Below are 16,772 nucleotides of genomic sequence, written 5' to 3' on the forward strand. Positions count from 1 at the left end.
GTTTTAGATGGAATATAAATACATGCTAGTATAATCCTTCTCCCTTGCCAGTAGCCCCTTAGCATTACAAGTCTGCCACTATATTCTTTTGCCACTGTTGGAGCTTCTCTTTCAATAAATATAAGTACTCCTCTTTTCCTTTGTCCCATATATTCTGCTGAGTAACCATCCTGAAAATCTTTCATTATGAAATTCACATGTTCAGTTCTTTCTGAGTGCTTCTCCTGTAACATATCTTTTTACACACTACATTTTTAATATAGTTCTCTACTCTTTCTTGTTTGTATTTATCTGTGATGCCATTTACATTTAAAGACATTAAATAAAGCATCATTGTATTAAAAAGTTATTATTCCCGCTTTTTATGTATAACACATTTTTGTTAAATGTTTAATTCTACCTTTTGTGTTACATGCATAAACTGTTTGGCAGGTTGAACTTTTATATAGTTATTTCTTGTCATATCCATTTGAGCCTATGTCACATCTTTTTTGCTTTATTGAAAGCCCTCAAACAAAAAAACAAACACACCCTCAATACCCGACTCAAACGTATTAATTTAATACTAACACATAAAACTATGTACATCTTCAAATATTGAACTTTTACCCTCCTAATAGGAACAAATGTCCCAGACTGACAGTCATATTCACTGACTTGAGTTAATCTAAAAGAAAGGTTATCTATGCTAAGACACATGGTGCAGCTTGTGCTTCTACTGAGTGCCAACTGTTTTTGTCTTTTCTTTATAGCTCTCCAAGCTGGGAAAACCCCTGAATGCTTTCAGAGAACATTATCTCCTAGCCAGTTTCTCTTTTATTCCTCAGCCAATCACTCTCCACCAGACTGTAACCAATTTCTGTTTATCAGATTGTCTCCATTGATACATGAGAACCAGAAAGTCAGTTTCTCTTTGTCATGTTGTTTCCATGGATACTTGGGGCCAGATACAGAACTGCTACTAAGTGTACATTTATTTGTTAGGGAAAAAACTCATAATATTCAATATTCTTTTTCATTTACTAACTTTCTCTTAAAACCTGTTACTAAATCAATATAAGGTCCTTAATCCAGCCATTCCCCCATGCAAGAATGAGAAAAAGCACATTATTTTTTCTTTTGTCATGCTCTTTTAACCAGGCTTTTTTGTTTTACATTGCAGTGCCTGTATTTCTTAAAACTGAACAAGAAGAAAAAGTGAAGAAAGAAAGAAAGGGAAAGAAAGAACAGCGGAATCTATTTACATTCCCCATTACACTTAAAAATAACTGAGAAATTGTTATAGCATGCAAATAAAACCATACACTAGAAAATAGTGCTGTTAAGAAAAAAATGTTTTCTTTACTGACAGTAAACTTTTCCCCCTCTCTTCCCCTCCCCAAAGCATTTTTCTGAACAGTAGTGACATGAAGTATGGCATATACTTTAGGGTCCCCAAGTCCAGCAAATTCTGAAAAAGTTCAATATTTCCAGATTTTCTTGTTCTGTCATATTTCACAAATATAATTATTGCATTGTAATCCCATATTAAGTCACTGATTTTATTACTGTTTATCTCCATCTCCCAAATCCTCTCTTCTTCATGTCCATTGTACTCTTTATACTTCTAGTCAATGCTAGTGCCCCCATCCTTCTCTCTAACATTTTCCATTGAAACAGTGGAAGAGGTTTCACAAGTACAGTCTCACTGTGGTCTTTATTACCAGAAGAACAAGAAGCAGAATCTCCTTCTGTTTCACAGTTCACTTTTTGTTGGACAAACTTTTGTATTTCCTCCTTAGCATGTGCTTCATCTAAAAATTATTTTGTCCTTTCAGGGAAGAATACCTTGAAGACAGCTTGATACAGCAGTTTGAATCTCACACCTGTGTCTCAACATTCCCTGAATAGTGGAATGAATTTACTCCTCTTCTGCCTGGCTTAGAATGAGTAATCATTCTCCACAAAAACTCTGGTCTCTCCAACATTTAATGTTTTGTTCTTCTGCTGCAGTTTTGTCAGAATCAACTGCTTCTGCTGGTAGGATTGCATCTTTAGTATTAAAAGTCTAGGTTGCTTTCTCATGCCAGGTTTGGAGCATATGCACAATGTGTCCTTTCAGCTAACAACTCCTGCTGCGTAATGCCAATGCAGTTTCTTATTTGTGCTTTCATAAAATTAATGCAGCCCATTCCTTTCAGCTTCTTTGGTATAGCTGAAATTTTCAGGTTTTCTCTACGTGCTCTGTCCTTCAGTTCTTTTATTTTTTGAAGCATCTCTTCCAGAACAGTCTGATATTCATTTCAGCCTCTTATTTTTGCAGGTTTATCACCTCATCTGAATATCTGTTTAAAACGTCTTCCATTTTTTGCAGCCTTTTGTTGTTTGTGTTTATATACTCCATCACTGTTTCATTTATTTTAACCAGGTCTGTGTGAAGTTATTTTACTGGACTGGAGGTCATGTCTGGAGGTTGCATTGTTATTTGCTGAACAGCTGCAGAACTTTCTACAGTCAGTGTTTCTTCCTCACTTTTTTGTAGCTAATTTTTTCCAGGTGCTCTGTAGTTCCTTTTCCTGGCAAGGACACTTACTCGCCAGTTACTGAAATGTATCCATAAACACAAAAGTCTACTGGCCTTCATGTTGTTTGTTTTCATACTGGGAAAGCTAGAGTTAAGCTGTTACTGAATGTGCAGCCATCTTGGACGTCTCAGGAGCTGAAGGTTCTATAGAAAAAATATAGATGCCATCACATTGCTCTGAAGAATAGAGCAATAGCTGTTAATGTCTTGAGTTACATGATTCAGTAATATTAATTTTTGGTGTAAGTAATGAGGAAACTAGGGACAGACTTTTACAAGAAGCATCTCTGACCTTATCAAAAGCAGTTGATTTGTGAAGAAAAAGTGAAATTGCTAGTGCTAGGTTAAAAGAGTTATATGAGGAAACATTGTGCGTAAAGTAGAGCAATGTCCAACATTTAATCAATCATGACTCATGTAGAATGTAGGATTGAAAAGGGAAGTTCACAAAGATGTGTAAAAGCAGAAGCAACTGTCTTAAATTAACTGTTTATTGGTATTACTGAAGGTTGTGTACATTGGAATCTGAAAATGCATGTAAAACTGTAAGCCATGAATGCATGGCAAATTGTTGGAAAGAGATGCAGAGAATTAATGGACATAATACGGAAATGTAAGATAGACACTGAATCACTGCACAATATGTTGTCTGAATAATCTCTTAAAGAAATGAATGATAAAATATTGAAAAGAGAGCTCTTTGAAGTAAATTCCAAGATGGCAGCACACACATCACTGATGAGCAGCTTAATTTCAACTCTCACAGTGTGAAAACAGGAACTGAGAAACAACAGCCAATGAAATTGTTATTTTGGGTATAGTTCAGTTATTGGCTAATAAGTACACTGCCTGGATGTCAGTAAAACAGAAATTTAGAGGAACTGAAAGAAAATCAACCAGAAAAGGTGAAGAGAAAACACTGATAGTAGAGTTAGAGTGTGTAGAGAAAACCTGAAATTTTTAACTGCTGTGCAAGAGAAATTAAAAGGAACAGTCTGTATTAATTTTAGGAAAACACAAATAAACAACTGAATTAGTATTCCACAGCAGGATTTGTTAATGGAAAGGGTATATCAAGAGTTTGTTCCAAATCTGGCCATGAGAAAGCAGCAGCAAAGACTTATATTAGGAAAGTGTGATCACACCAGCAGAAAGAGTTAATCCTGCCAAAACTGTGGCAGAAGCGCAACATATTAAAAATTGGAGACATCAAGTGTTTGTGGAAAATGATTATTCACTGTACATCAGGCATAAGGAAACAAATTTATCCCAGCTATCAGGGAATGCGGAGAGGCAGATGTGAGACTGAAGCTACTGTATCCAGCTGTCTTCAGCATATGTTTTTTCCTAGAAGATCAAAGACATTTTTGGATGCAGAACAGGCTAAGGTGAAAATAAAAAAGAAATATCCAGCAAAAAGTGAGCCAGCCAACAGAAATGGACTCCACTTCTCATTCTTCTGACAATAAAGTTCATAGATAGGGAAACTTTGCTGACAAAGTCTATGTTTCAAAGGTAAATGCTTGAGAGATGGAAAAAAGTACAGTAGTTGTCTAGAAGAATCAGGAGTACCTTGGACTTGAACCAGAGTCTGCTGTTGGGAGATGACTTTTGCTGACTTTGTAAATCTTGTGGGTAGACTGTAAAGCATATTGATGTCCGTAATGTTTAGAAGGACATAAAAGGGAAAAAAATAACTGTAAGTAAAAAGTTTTGTTCTTATTAGTATTTGCATAAAACATTACATGATATAAACTGCATATTATATACAAAAGCAGTTTTGTATAGTATGTATCAGTGGTATATAAATGTGGAGAAGCCTTTGCAGAGACTGTTGTATGTGTTAAAGAAAATTAGAGAGTAAACCGGTACTTTTTAGTTGTAAGAAGTAAAGGCTTTGCAGTATAACAACAGAACAACAACTGGACAGAAGCAAGGTTAAGTTAACATGCTGTGATCTTGGACTGCTGGGTTGGGGGTAGGGTGTAAAAGTACATTGATTATATTTTATATAGCATTAAGATAATTTCTTAGTTTTACAAGACAGATGTCTGGATTAATGCCCTTGTCTTAAGCTATAAACAAGTGTTTTTATAAGCAATCGCACCACCAGACCACTAAGATCCAGCAACAAAAATCACTTACAGATCACTAAAGCCAATAGCTCTGCTGGTGAAGCACTATTCTCTTGCACCATAGCCAAATTATGGAACTCCCTCCCACCCACAATTACCTCCATACCATCATGCACCCACTTCAAAACTTTACTAAAAGCGCACCTAAAAACATGCTGGCTATGCCCTTGCAACTCCCACTCTAAAATCACCCACACCATCCAACCACTACCTTTCTTTCCACTCCACTAACTACCTTGAATATAGCAAGCTCAGATGCTCATAAGCCTAGTACTTATTATACAGCAGGAACTTCTTATTGTAACATTTGTTAATGTCTGTTATGTACTTCACAGATAATAATTCTAGTTGTCTACTGATGTACTATGTTCTTCATCTGTAAATATGTTTTAAGTAATTGCTATGTTATATTGTTAATCGTTTTATAATCCAATGTAACTACTGTCTGTTTATTTTAACTGTGGAGCTTTTCTCCCCGGGCCTCCGCTGAAAATGGACCTATGTCCAGTTGGACACTCCCGGTCAACAAATGTAAATAAAATAAAAATAAGACAGTATGATGAAAGCCATGAAAAATGCTAAATTTCTTGCATCAGCAAAGATATTAGGTTGTTTTTTTTTTTTCATTAGCAAATGTTTTCAGTGGAAGTCAAAAATTCTCCAGCTGAAGGCAGCTGCACATTCTGTTCTGAGTGAAAGATTTCCTTCATATATACACAGAAATGTTATCTGTTTTTTTATTCATTGCTGGTTACTTTTACATGGAGATGAGCTGTCTGCAGGCACAATGAATTAATCTTGAGAGTTATGAGCATCCTTTGCTGAAGGAAATGCAAAATTTAAAGATACAACAAAACAGCAGCTGTGAAATATAAAGCAAGAAATTATGGGAAGGGAATAAGAGATCGCTCCCTATCAGCTTAATCACTATGAACCTATAACACTTTAATGCATTTAATAGAAGGTACATTTTTTTTAAGATAGCCAGTGCTCTTTTTTCTTAGGGAAAAAAGTTAATGTTTTCTGAAAGCATACAAGCTGTTTGTTAAATCTTGGTGGGATAAGAAAAGAATATATAGAAATTAGTGTAAGTGGAAGCTCAGGTTGTAATGTGCTTTAGCATGGTAACCCTAATTTTAGGTCTGGTAGTGCATGTGGGTGCAGCTGTCATTTTGTGGCAGTTGTTCCTATCTGGAAGATTAAACTTCATTTTTTAAGATGTACATTGTTTTGCATGTTTTCAGAGTTAACGGGATGGTGGTGTTCTGAAATAATATTTAGTGCTTTTGTTTGAGAGTTTTCATTAAAACAAAAAGTCTTGAGAAATGTGACATAGGTTCAAATGGAGAGGAGAAGGAACAGCTTTATAAAATATCAGCTTACCAAAAAGGAAAGATTACTGAATTGTATTAAGAAATGCAGAGTACAAATAGCAGTGCTGAAAGAAATGCATTTGGGAAGACACGAACATGTAAATTTGACAAAGAAAGTATTTCAGAATGCATATTCAGCAGAATATCAGGGTCAAAGGAAAAGGGGAGTAATAAAACTGATTGCCAGATGGGCTGCAATAGTGATAGAGGAAGAAAAAAAAAAAACAATAATGGTATATTAATGGTGGTAAGAGGCTATTGGCAAGGGAGGAGGATTTTGCTGGCATGTATTTTATTCCACCAAAACTGCTGTTATATTGCTTGAGGCAATTTGGGGAGAAGTAATGTTTTTTTCAGCAGATATTTATATGTGGGGACTGGAACTTGATTTACCATACTGCAGATGTATTGGGGGGCCTAGAAGGGAAAATATAGCAAAGGAGTGTAGAGTGTTAAAGAAATATATGAAAATATGTGGTATATGGAAGATGTGAATTCAGTAATAGGAACTCCGCATAATTTATATATTATTCCCCAAGGTACAATCTTCTTCTTCTTTCGGCTTTTCCCGGTTAGGGGTCGCCACAGCAGATCACCTTGTCCGCTCATGATTGGCAGTGGAGTTTTATGGTGTCGAGTTGCCAGCCCAGCGCCCAACCTTCCACAGAAGGCACACACACGCACACACTCACACTTAGGACCAATTTAGAGTGTCCAATCCACCTACAGCATGTCTTTGGGATGTGGGAGGAAACCGGAGCACCCAGAGGAAACCCATGCGACCACAGGGAGGACATGCAGACTCCGCACAGAAGGCACCCCAGCCGAGGATCGAACCGGATTATCTCTTGCTGTGAGGTGGCAATGCTAACCACTGCACCACAGTGGCCACCCTATTCCCCAAGGCACAATAACTGGGCTAAACCGGAGAGAAATTATATTTCACAGGAACATGTGCACTTAATTGAAAGCTTCAACACATATCCAGTAAATATTTCAGATCATACATCAATAAAAACTAAGATAAAAATGCAGAGTAATGAAGTAAAAATGAGACACTGGCACTTTCCCACCTACCTGTTAGAGAGGAATTTGGGGAATGGGTAGTGGAAGTTATTCAAGACTTATTAGAGAAGATAGAAATTTCTTCAGAAGTGATGTCTAGTGAATGGGATAAAATAAAAAATATAGTTTAAAAACAGTGTATAAATAAAAGGAAAGAGATATGATTAAGAAGTAATAGGAATTTATTTTGATGGGCTGGCAAAGGTTAAAGGATTGCAGAATTAGGAGAATCTCAAGGACCAAGAAGAGGATCAACAGCAGAGTAGTAAAGAGAAAATAAGGGAGTATTTGGATAATATGCATTAGTTTAGAAAGATTGCTGTTTAGCAACTATTTTTTGATAACAATACAGAGCACAAGACCTTTTAGCATAATGACGTAGGCATGAGAAAGTAGAAAGGATTGTCACCAAACTTAGGGAGCCTATAACAAGAAAATAACCAGAAATCCTGTAACAGTATTTGAGATATTTCAGAAGTTTTATGAAATTTTGTATAAACCAGAGAAATGTTGAAATCAAGACATGAAAACTTTTATGGAAGACTTAATAATTATGCCAAGGTTAGAGGTGGATAATGCCCAACAAGTAATAGTCAAAATGGGAGCCGAGATAACGACAGTGATATATAATCAGTCTGCAGAAAATTCTCCATGGACAGATGGTATTCCAGTGGAAGTGTTTTAGAAGTTAGTAAAGAAGAAAGTGATAACATCTGGAAGATTTTGTTTAATAGTATTTTAGAAGGAGGGGACATGCCAACAAGTTTGTTTATTTATTTATTTGACATTTGTTGACCGGGCTAGTCCGACATTAGTAATTGCCCTTTTTCAGCGGAGGCCCAGGGAGAAAAGATCCACAATACAATGAAGAAAATTATATGGAAACAGTACAATATGACAAATCAAGTAGCTGTTAAGAGTACATCACATATTATACTTACACAAAGTAGAAATAGTATAAACCGGTAATTGTAAGGCTAGGGTATTCACATTAGGGTTGTCATCAGTGCACAAAAGTAAAATTCATTGCATATTGTTTTATGAGCTAAGTTTGGTGCAGATATTAATATAGTGGCTTTATAGCTAATAGGATTGGGGTAGCTGGTTACCTGGACAAGCTGTAGAAGTTAGCAGGATAAAAGTAGTTGATTGGATGTGATAATAGAAGGGAGGTAATAAAGAGGTAATTAGAAGATGGAAGGAAAAGGAGGGACAGGGAGGAGTGGGTTAAGAAATGGAGAAGAGAGGATAGGGATGGAGTGTGATGATAACAATGACATATCCCGGAGCTGTGTAAGAGGTTTTTGAGAGCTTTCTTGAATTCAGGGGCATGGTTAATGTTTCTAAGGGCCATGGGTAGTTTGTTCCAAGATTGAACAGGGGAGTAGCTATAGAGTCTCTGTCCAAAATATTTTTTAGGTTTGTGTATTTGTAAGAGATGTTGGTCTGAGCTTTTAAGGGACCGAGGGGGGGGGGGGGTACAGTGGGAAATTAGTGAGGAGATGCTAGGGCAGGAGGTGGGGTTGTTCAGGATAGAATGAATGATGGGGAGTTGAGTTAGTAGGAGTAGGTTAGGAAATTCAAGCCAGTTAAGAGTCCTGAGAGCGTGACAGTGGTGTGATTTAGATGGTAAGTTAGCAGGAAATTGTGCAACTTTATTGTAGGTGGTTTCGAGTTTGCAAAGTAGTGAGATATGTAAGTTGGTTAAGACTTGTGAGCCGTAGAGAAGGTTAGGGAGAAGGTAAGCTTGGGCAAGTGAGTTTCTGGAGACAGATGAGAGGAACCTTTTATTTCTATACAGTAGGCTGAGTTTTTGGTGTTTTTTTTTCTGATACAGTGAAGTACATGATGGTTGAATTTAAGTTGGTCGTCACTGATCACTCTGAGGAGCTTAGTGTGGCTACCAGCTGAGATAGTTATGTTGTTAAGGGAGGAGATGGTGAATGAGGATTTGAGGTGGTAGAGAGATTTGGGGAGGAAGAAAAGTTTTGTCTTTTTAGGGTTTAGTATGAGTTGAAAGAAAGCTGTGGTGGGTTTATTACCTAAAGACAGTAAGGAAGTAAAGACTTGTTAGGTCCAGCTTCATGTAGACCTATTTCACTTTTAAACCATAATTACAAAGTGTTTATGTCTATATAGCTAAAAGAATGGCAAAGATGTTGATAGATATGGATCTTCTCTATAATTTCAAAAAGCAAAACAAAGGGAATAGGAATATTAAAGAAATTTTTAGAGAAAAATGCCATAGGTGATAAGAAATGTAATAATACGATTGTAGGTACATTTAGATGTGGGGCATATAACTAGTGGGTTCTTGTAGGAAAGAGGAAAGACAAGAGACAGTTATAAAGAAAATGATATATAAACATACGTATGATATAGCTCATCAGGTAGAGACAAATTTATTATACAAACATATCAAGGAATGTGTTTCTAGTTCATTTAAAATTTTTGTATAGGAACAAATACAATTCAATGTCAGAAATGGATACTAGGAAACCAAGATACAGTATAGGGAGCTGTACTGGCAACTGGAATTGGTGGCAATAACCTCACCTCCTATGGTTTTAAACAATAGCATTTCAATTATGAGTGTACTAAAAATGTTAGCAGCAAGACTTTGAAGTTTATTCTAATTATTTTTTTAAATATATTTTGTTTATTTTGGTCCTTTCGCTTGACAAGGAAAATTGGTTTTATTTATGCTGTGTTTTCTAATATAAATAATAATCAATATATTCATTATATATATTTATTATGGTGTAATTTTTTTTGTAAATAAGTTTTGATGTATTATTTGGCTGAAACAATATTTATTGTAAAGCACTATTTATGAATTTTTTTGTGGTGGAGGATGTTGTAATTGTATCACATGCGTCAGTGGAAGTAGTATATTGGGAAAGTCGTTAGACTTGTTGATTAACTGCGGTGGTGTTGCTGCGGTAGCGTTGTCGCCTCACAGTTAGAAGTTGCCCGTTCAATTCTCAGTTAGAGCATCTTCTGTGTGGCAACATGCGTGAACGGGCGTTCCTTCGTTGAAGGTTATGCATTAGGCCCGGCAAGCCAGCACCTAAAACTCTACTGCCAATCATTAGCGGACTGGAGTTCCGCTGTGGCAACCCCTAACCGGGAAAAGCCGAAAGACACAACAACAACAACATTAGACTTGTTCAATAGTTTTGATGAAGTCTTTTATTGTATAAGAAACTTTTTAACTTTTTTTTTATTAAATTCTAAGATTTTCAGCTCAGTTCAATTTTGGTTATTGAAAGCAGTTTTGGTTTGTTTTAGTTCATCTTTTACTGCGTTTTAGACTTGTGTTGTCTGGCTCTAGCAAAATAACAAGCCTTTCCCTCAGGACTCTTTCCATGACTTTTCCAGTTATTATTAGGCTAACACACTTAGTTTTCTGGATTGCTCTTCCTGTTCTCTTTTACAATTCCAAAGTTACTGTCTGTTAGTTTTTAGGTTCTTCCACAGTGGCCAGTAATATTTTGGAAACCTAAACGAGAACAGCAAACTGAACCGATTCTTGAGGACCCTTCTTTATCCTCCCTTATGGAGCTCATTATCTTCACAACTCTTTCTGTTTATCCTAGTGACTGTCTGGACTGTCTGCTGCTTTCTCCATATATGCCTTACCTCTCTTCCAGCATGGCATCCTCCCCTTACTTTCCTTTAAAAACACTTAAGCAAAGTATTCCTTCAACACCCTATTTTTACGTTCTTTCATGATCACTGTCCCATCTTTGCTTATCTTGGCCATGTCTTCCTTTCCCTTCCCTCTTTCTATTACAAACTTAAACCTCTGTTCTTCCTCAACTTCTTTTGATAACTCCCTTTGAGACTATGCCTTTGCTAGCCTCACTTTGTTTTTTGCCTTCTGATTGCTTACTGCAACCACCACCACTTTTATGCCATCTTTTGACATGTTTGCTAGCTTAACATTCCTGTTTAGACACATTGACCTCTTTTTGCCTTTTCCATAAACTGTTTTCAGTAGCTTAAAGTGCTGCATCTCTTATCTGTTACCATAGCAGCTAACAGTTAACTTGACTTTCTGTCATCAGAAGCTCTGCCCTTCCCAATGAACCTGTAAAGAAGCCTTTAACTATTTAAGGAACTGCTTCCAAATGATGACAAATAAAGTGACATAGGACCCAAGAAGTAGAAGTTTATAAGAAGGTAGCAAAGTCCATAATCATGGCAGTTTGCACTGGGAGAGTGCTTAACAATGATCTTCTGAAAAGTTAATAATAAAACACAGCTGTCACAAAAGACACACACTGATATTTGTATGATATGAAATATTTTACGTGTCTGGCTGGGAAGTGGTGTGTGGGTCTCTATAGTGTGGAACATGGAATGTTTGAGGGCCTTTCACTGTACTGTTATTTAGAAGCCTTCATCTTTTTAACAGTATTTTGGAAAGTGTACAGAGAAATTAAGTCTGTTTTGTTAGGGATTATTCTGTCATTTCCACTCTACTCCCTCACAAGAATGGCAAACTGTCCCATTTATCAGCAATCACTTAACAAATAACGTGTGTTTTTTTTTTAATGAAAGCAAACTTATCCCATAAGGATAAAAAGCTGTTAAATCAGCAAAATGCACACAGAGTTAATGCAGAAAACAACAGTAAACAAACCATTTACTTGTGTGCTCATCTCTTTTTATATAAAGGTTATATAACATTTCCACGTTATACACAACATTGTAAGTTAGTGTCTGCAAACAGATACTAAGGCTGAACTGGGGTGTTTCTCATCTTGAAAAGACTAGTGCAGTACTTTTCCAAGTATCAGACTGGTCCCTGCAGCTGATCCTAGTTTTCATTGTGGATTTGTGCAGTAAATTCATAGTGGACAACCCCTGGAAGTTGGGTGGTCACACATACTCTCATGCATCTAGAAAGTAGTAAAAAGTGTAAGCAGGTTCTACTGTTCGAAATGGGAAATATGCTTATACGAAACAAGATTGATGTGACACTTTCTCAAAACAAAAACTGTGAGCTTGCTGTTATTGTTTAGACTAGATATATTTTGTGTTAAAGTTGTAGCAGTACTTAATCTTTCAAAACACTATTCTTAACAAATGAAGAAATTAATACATTATTTTGTTTCCTAATTGCTTTTTCAAACAATTAGTATTTACATCAAATAGCACAGTGTTGTGTTTGAATGTGGGTTACACTATGATTAATGTATACTTGTGTTTGGTCACTCATGCTTTCTGTTTACTGATCACGCGAGCACATCCTAGTGTAACCCACACCCAAACATGGTATATTGCTATATTATTTCACAAACTGCAAAATAATCTGAGCATACTTGATAGTATAGACAGCGTTTGGAGTAGTGGCATGAGCCAGTTAGCATTAGCTGCATATGTTCTGCTTTGTCATTTTGAGTCCGTTTATTGAGTTGAACATGCAGCTATCAGTCACAAAGGAAACAAGATTGCTTTTATTGGTTTTGAAGCTTACTGTTTGTCATAAAAAAAAAAAAAAAGTTTCACCTGTTATGAAGACCACTTGGTATTATCTCAAAAAGTAATTTATTTATCCAGAGCTCCAGCTCAGAGATGTACAACTTTTTAATTGATTTTGCTGATAATAGAATATAGTTTTCTTCTTGAAGTTATGTCATGTTTAATCATGCCGTTATATTTTAATTCATTTTGGTAGATTCTAGCTAAATCTAAAGGACTGAATTGGAAGCAGTTGCTAAAACTGGGGGATATTCAGGTTGAGCTGAAGGTCAGTTTGAAGGAAATGCAGAAGATTGTGGAGGAAGTGCTTCACCCTGAGCCGTATGGCAGAGATGAAATTTGTCAGTTCTTAAGAATTAGCTTGGAGGAGCTTCGCAGCACCATTCTTAGTCAAAACACACAAGACGGTAAGCAACATGCTTGGAAATTATTTTTTTTAATAGCATTTATACATTTAACCATAAACAATGCCATAGGCCACCAAAATCAGTTACTACTTTCTTCTGAAATGTTGAAATGAAGAGATCACTTTAGTTTTTTTAGTGGGAACTTGTCGAATTTTCAATGTTGAGTTTAGTCATGGTAAGATTTTTGACACAAATTCACAAAACAGCTTTGGTGATAGTAGAGTATTCATCAATATCCACTGTTGTACAATCTCAAAATTCACATCCCTGGGAAAAAAAAAGATTTCCTTTGAGGTTTCCTCGAAGTGTTATAGACATGGTATATTTAATATTATTTGTAATTTTATATTTACCATTATTTGTAACTTTTCTAAAACCAAAAAATTGAATTGCTCAAGGTGTTCATTGTCTTTTAACTAAAGAAGCGAAACAGAGCTGTTTGGCTAATTTTTTATAATCCCGTAAATGTTCCATCCTTTTTACTTTCACTGGTTGAATAATTTTGCCAATATAAAAAAGTGAACAAGATCAAATGATAGAATAAATAATTAGCTTATGAAAAAAAGCTGTTTTGTCTTATTTTATGCCAGCAGACATTTTGGCCCCAATACAAAAGACTTGCTCTCAGTGTAAGTAGGCCAAGACCAGGTGTTTTGGAATCTGGTCCCCATAGTAAGTCTGTTTATAGAGAGGCCTTACACCTTAGTAAGCCATTTACTCTGACAGCATGTCTTTTGGAATCAGGGCAGACTTACACTCTGAGCAACTCTTTTGGAATCTGGCTATGTGTTTATGAGGTTTCGGGGTAGCATAAGCATAGCTCAAAGGAAAGCTCTTAACCAGCTTATATCAAATGAAAGTGGGGTAATTACTAAGGCAGGTAAAGGTGGAACAATCATATTAGATATGACTTATTGCATTATTGTAAGAAAAAACAATAGTATTTTAATTTTTTACAGACATTTACACAGGGCCATTACTAATGTATTTAACAACATGTTGATGAGTTTAGCTGATGTAGCCAGTTTATTATCACTGTAATCTGAGAATGGTGGATACTATAATGAGCGCCAAATGCTACTTCTTCCAGGAGGCCAGGTAATCATTGGGAGATATATGTATGCATTAGCAAAATATAGTTATTTTTGAGAGTGGACATGGAGAGGCAGACTTTGTGGTAAAGCAAAGGCAGTGGTCCAATCACTGTTAAATGACTGTTGGTTTTGTCTTTGAAGGAGGGGTAGTTTGAGAACAGCAAGCTGAAATGTACTATTGTGACTATTTATTTCACTTTGAACACAGACATCAGAGGTGTACGTAGAAAGTGGCTATCTTTGGGGTGGGAATACACATTGCATATTTAAGCATAGGACATTACATATTCTTGATCTCTGTTAAAATGTGGCTCTTCAGAGAAGAACAGTGTTAGTGTGTGAGATATGACATTGCTCTGGTCATTATTTCATTCATTTTAATCACAGTGAAATATCAGAGGTCTTCACAGTCAAAAAATGACTATCTTTGAGGTGGGAAGACAATCTCCATACAAAAGTAACTTCCCACTGCTGTCATTTGATCATTTAAACACCCATTGGTATGGCTTGTCATGGATCGTGTGAACGTGTGTGTCTGTTTTGAGGATGGGACTGTACAGGTAAAAAGTAATCATAATTATTATTTGTGGATAATTTGCGTCTTCTTCAGAGTCAAAAGAGGTTGTCCTTTTCAGAACAGGCAAGTACCACTGGAGCGGGTACAGCCCATGCTTTGATTTTTATGTATTTATTTTTGTATTTATTTTTTACTTTTTTTGTTTTTACTTTTCAGCATCTACACTCATAAGAAAAAAGAGAGTTAAACATAACCATGCTCCTTGGCTATCTAAGTCAACTAAACAACTCCTGATTAATAGAGACTGAGCATGGCACAAATGGAGAAAAGATAAGACCCCACCCAGTGAAACCGCCTTCAAAATACTTAGAAACAAAGCAAAACAGGCCATTAATCAGGACAAAAAGACTTCTCTCAACAAATAAACACCCACAGTAATAATCCCAGACTTTTCTGGAAATTTGTCAACTCATTACTAAATCATGGAAGCACCCAAAATCCATCTCCACTTGCAGACTAAAGCCCAGTTGAAATCGTTGAAATATTTAATAAAAACTTTATTGATATTATCCTTACATTAGTAAATGCAGGCAATACCCCAACCCCCATTAACCCATCCATCATACCTCAATGCAGTATCAGCTCCATACCATCCTTTAACTTCCAACCTGTAGCAACCTCTCAAATACAAACATTACTTGGCAAATTGAAACCAGGCTAATCTCCCCCCAGAATACCTCAAAATCAGTGCTAAGGCAATAGGTTTCCCAGTAAGTATCCTTATAAATCGATCACTTGCAGAACACACAGTCCCCCTTCCATACTGTCCCCTCTGTCTAAAATAATGGAAAAATGCATCCGCAAACAACTGGTTGAATAACCAGCAACAACCTACTATCCCCTTCACAACATGGTTTTTGACCATCCCACAGTACCATTACTGCCCTAGTCTCATTCGCAAATTTAATCTATAAAGCCCTAGGTAGTAACCTACTTACATCAGTCCTGTTACTAGATCTCTCAAAAGCATTCGACACAGTTTCCCATATTAAACTTATTCAGCAACTGCAATCATGAGGATGCTCTGATGCCACCCTAACCTGGTTCACTAGTTACTTGGAAAACAGACAGTGATCTGTAAAATGGCAGAATAACCTCTCTAGCTTTCTTCCAATTAACATAGGAGTGCCCCAGGGAACAATCTTAGGACCTCTACTATTCAACATTTTTATAAATGACCTACATAAAGTTCCCTCTGACTGTACAACCATACAATATGCAGACAATTCAACCATAATCTGTACCTCCAATAACTTCTCTGACCTCCAAAAGTTAACACAAAAAGCCTTTACATCCATAGAACTCTGGCTAAACCAGTCACCGCTATTACTTAATCCTAATAAATCTGAACTACTCATCTTTGCATCTAAACCTGTTCCCACAGACTTTACTATATTCTCTATAAACAAAACCCAAATAGAGTTAGTAAATCAGGCCAAACTGCTTGGAATTACTGTTGACAGAAAATTTAGCTTTGACTTGCATATTAATAATGCAATAAAAAAGACTCGCTTCAAATTAGGCAAACTTTACAGAAACAAACAATACTCAGACAAATCCATCCGAATAAAACTTTCAAAAAGTCTTCTCCTTCCAACCTTATGCTATGTGTTTCCTATCTTCACCAGTCTCCACAACTCTTTGCAACATAAACTGCAATCCTTTTATTGTAAGATTGCAAAATTCAGATTAACCCAACCAAATCACACCCACCATTGCCAGGCCACTAGAGAATTAAACTGGCTAGAATTTGCACATTACCTACATTACACACAACTTACCTTTGCCCATAAACTCATTTATAAACCTGAGTTTTGTCCTTCCCTGAAAAATATCATCGAACCGTACGTCCCATCCAAACATCTACGCTCTAACAACAAACACCTACTTAAAGTATCAAAACCTAGTAAAAGAGCAGGTAGCTGCCTCTATTCCCATTCCATAACTAAGCTGTGGAACACCCTCCCATCATCACTTACAGAATTAGACAACATAATCTCCTTTAAAAGAAAACTAAAGCAACATCTCGCTAATAACCCCCACTGCACATGCAACACATATCCACAGC

At 36.4% G+C, this 16,772-nt stretch overlaps 1 protein-coding gene across 1 annotated transcript in view; it reads left to right on the top strand.

The window, feature by feature from the left end:
- The window catches only part of GALK2 (galactokinase 2), a 612,555-nt gene that overhangs the window by 403,645 nt on the left and 192,138 nt on the right, over positions 1–16,772 (top strand). Inside the window, exon 8 of the mRNA XM_044076364.1 lies at positions 12,823–13,033. Within this exon, the coding sequence (XP_043932299.1) occupies positions 12,823–13,033 (211 nt within the window). The remainder of the gene's footprint in view (positions 1–12,822; positions 13,034–16,772) is intronic.

Source organism: Protopterus annectens, chromosome 7.part0 (assembly GCF_019279795.1).
Source record: "Protopterus annectens isolate FY-2018-M chromosome 7.part0, PAN1.0, whole genome shotgun sequence".
Lineage (NCBI taxonomy): Eukaryota > Metazoa > Chordata > Ceratodontiformes > Protopteridae > Protopterus > Protopterus annectens.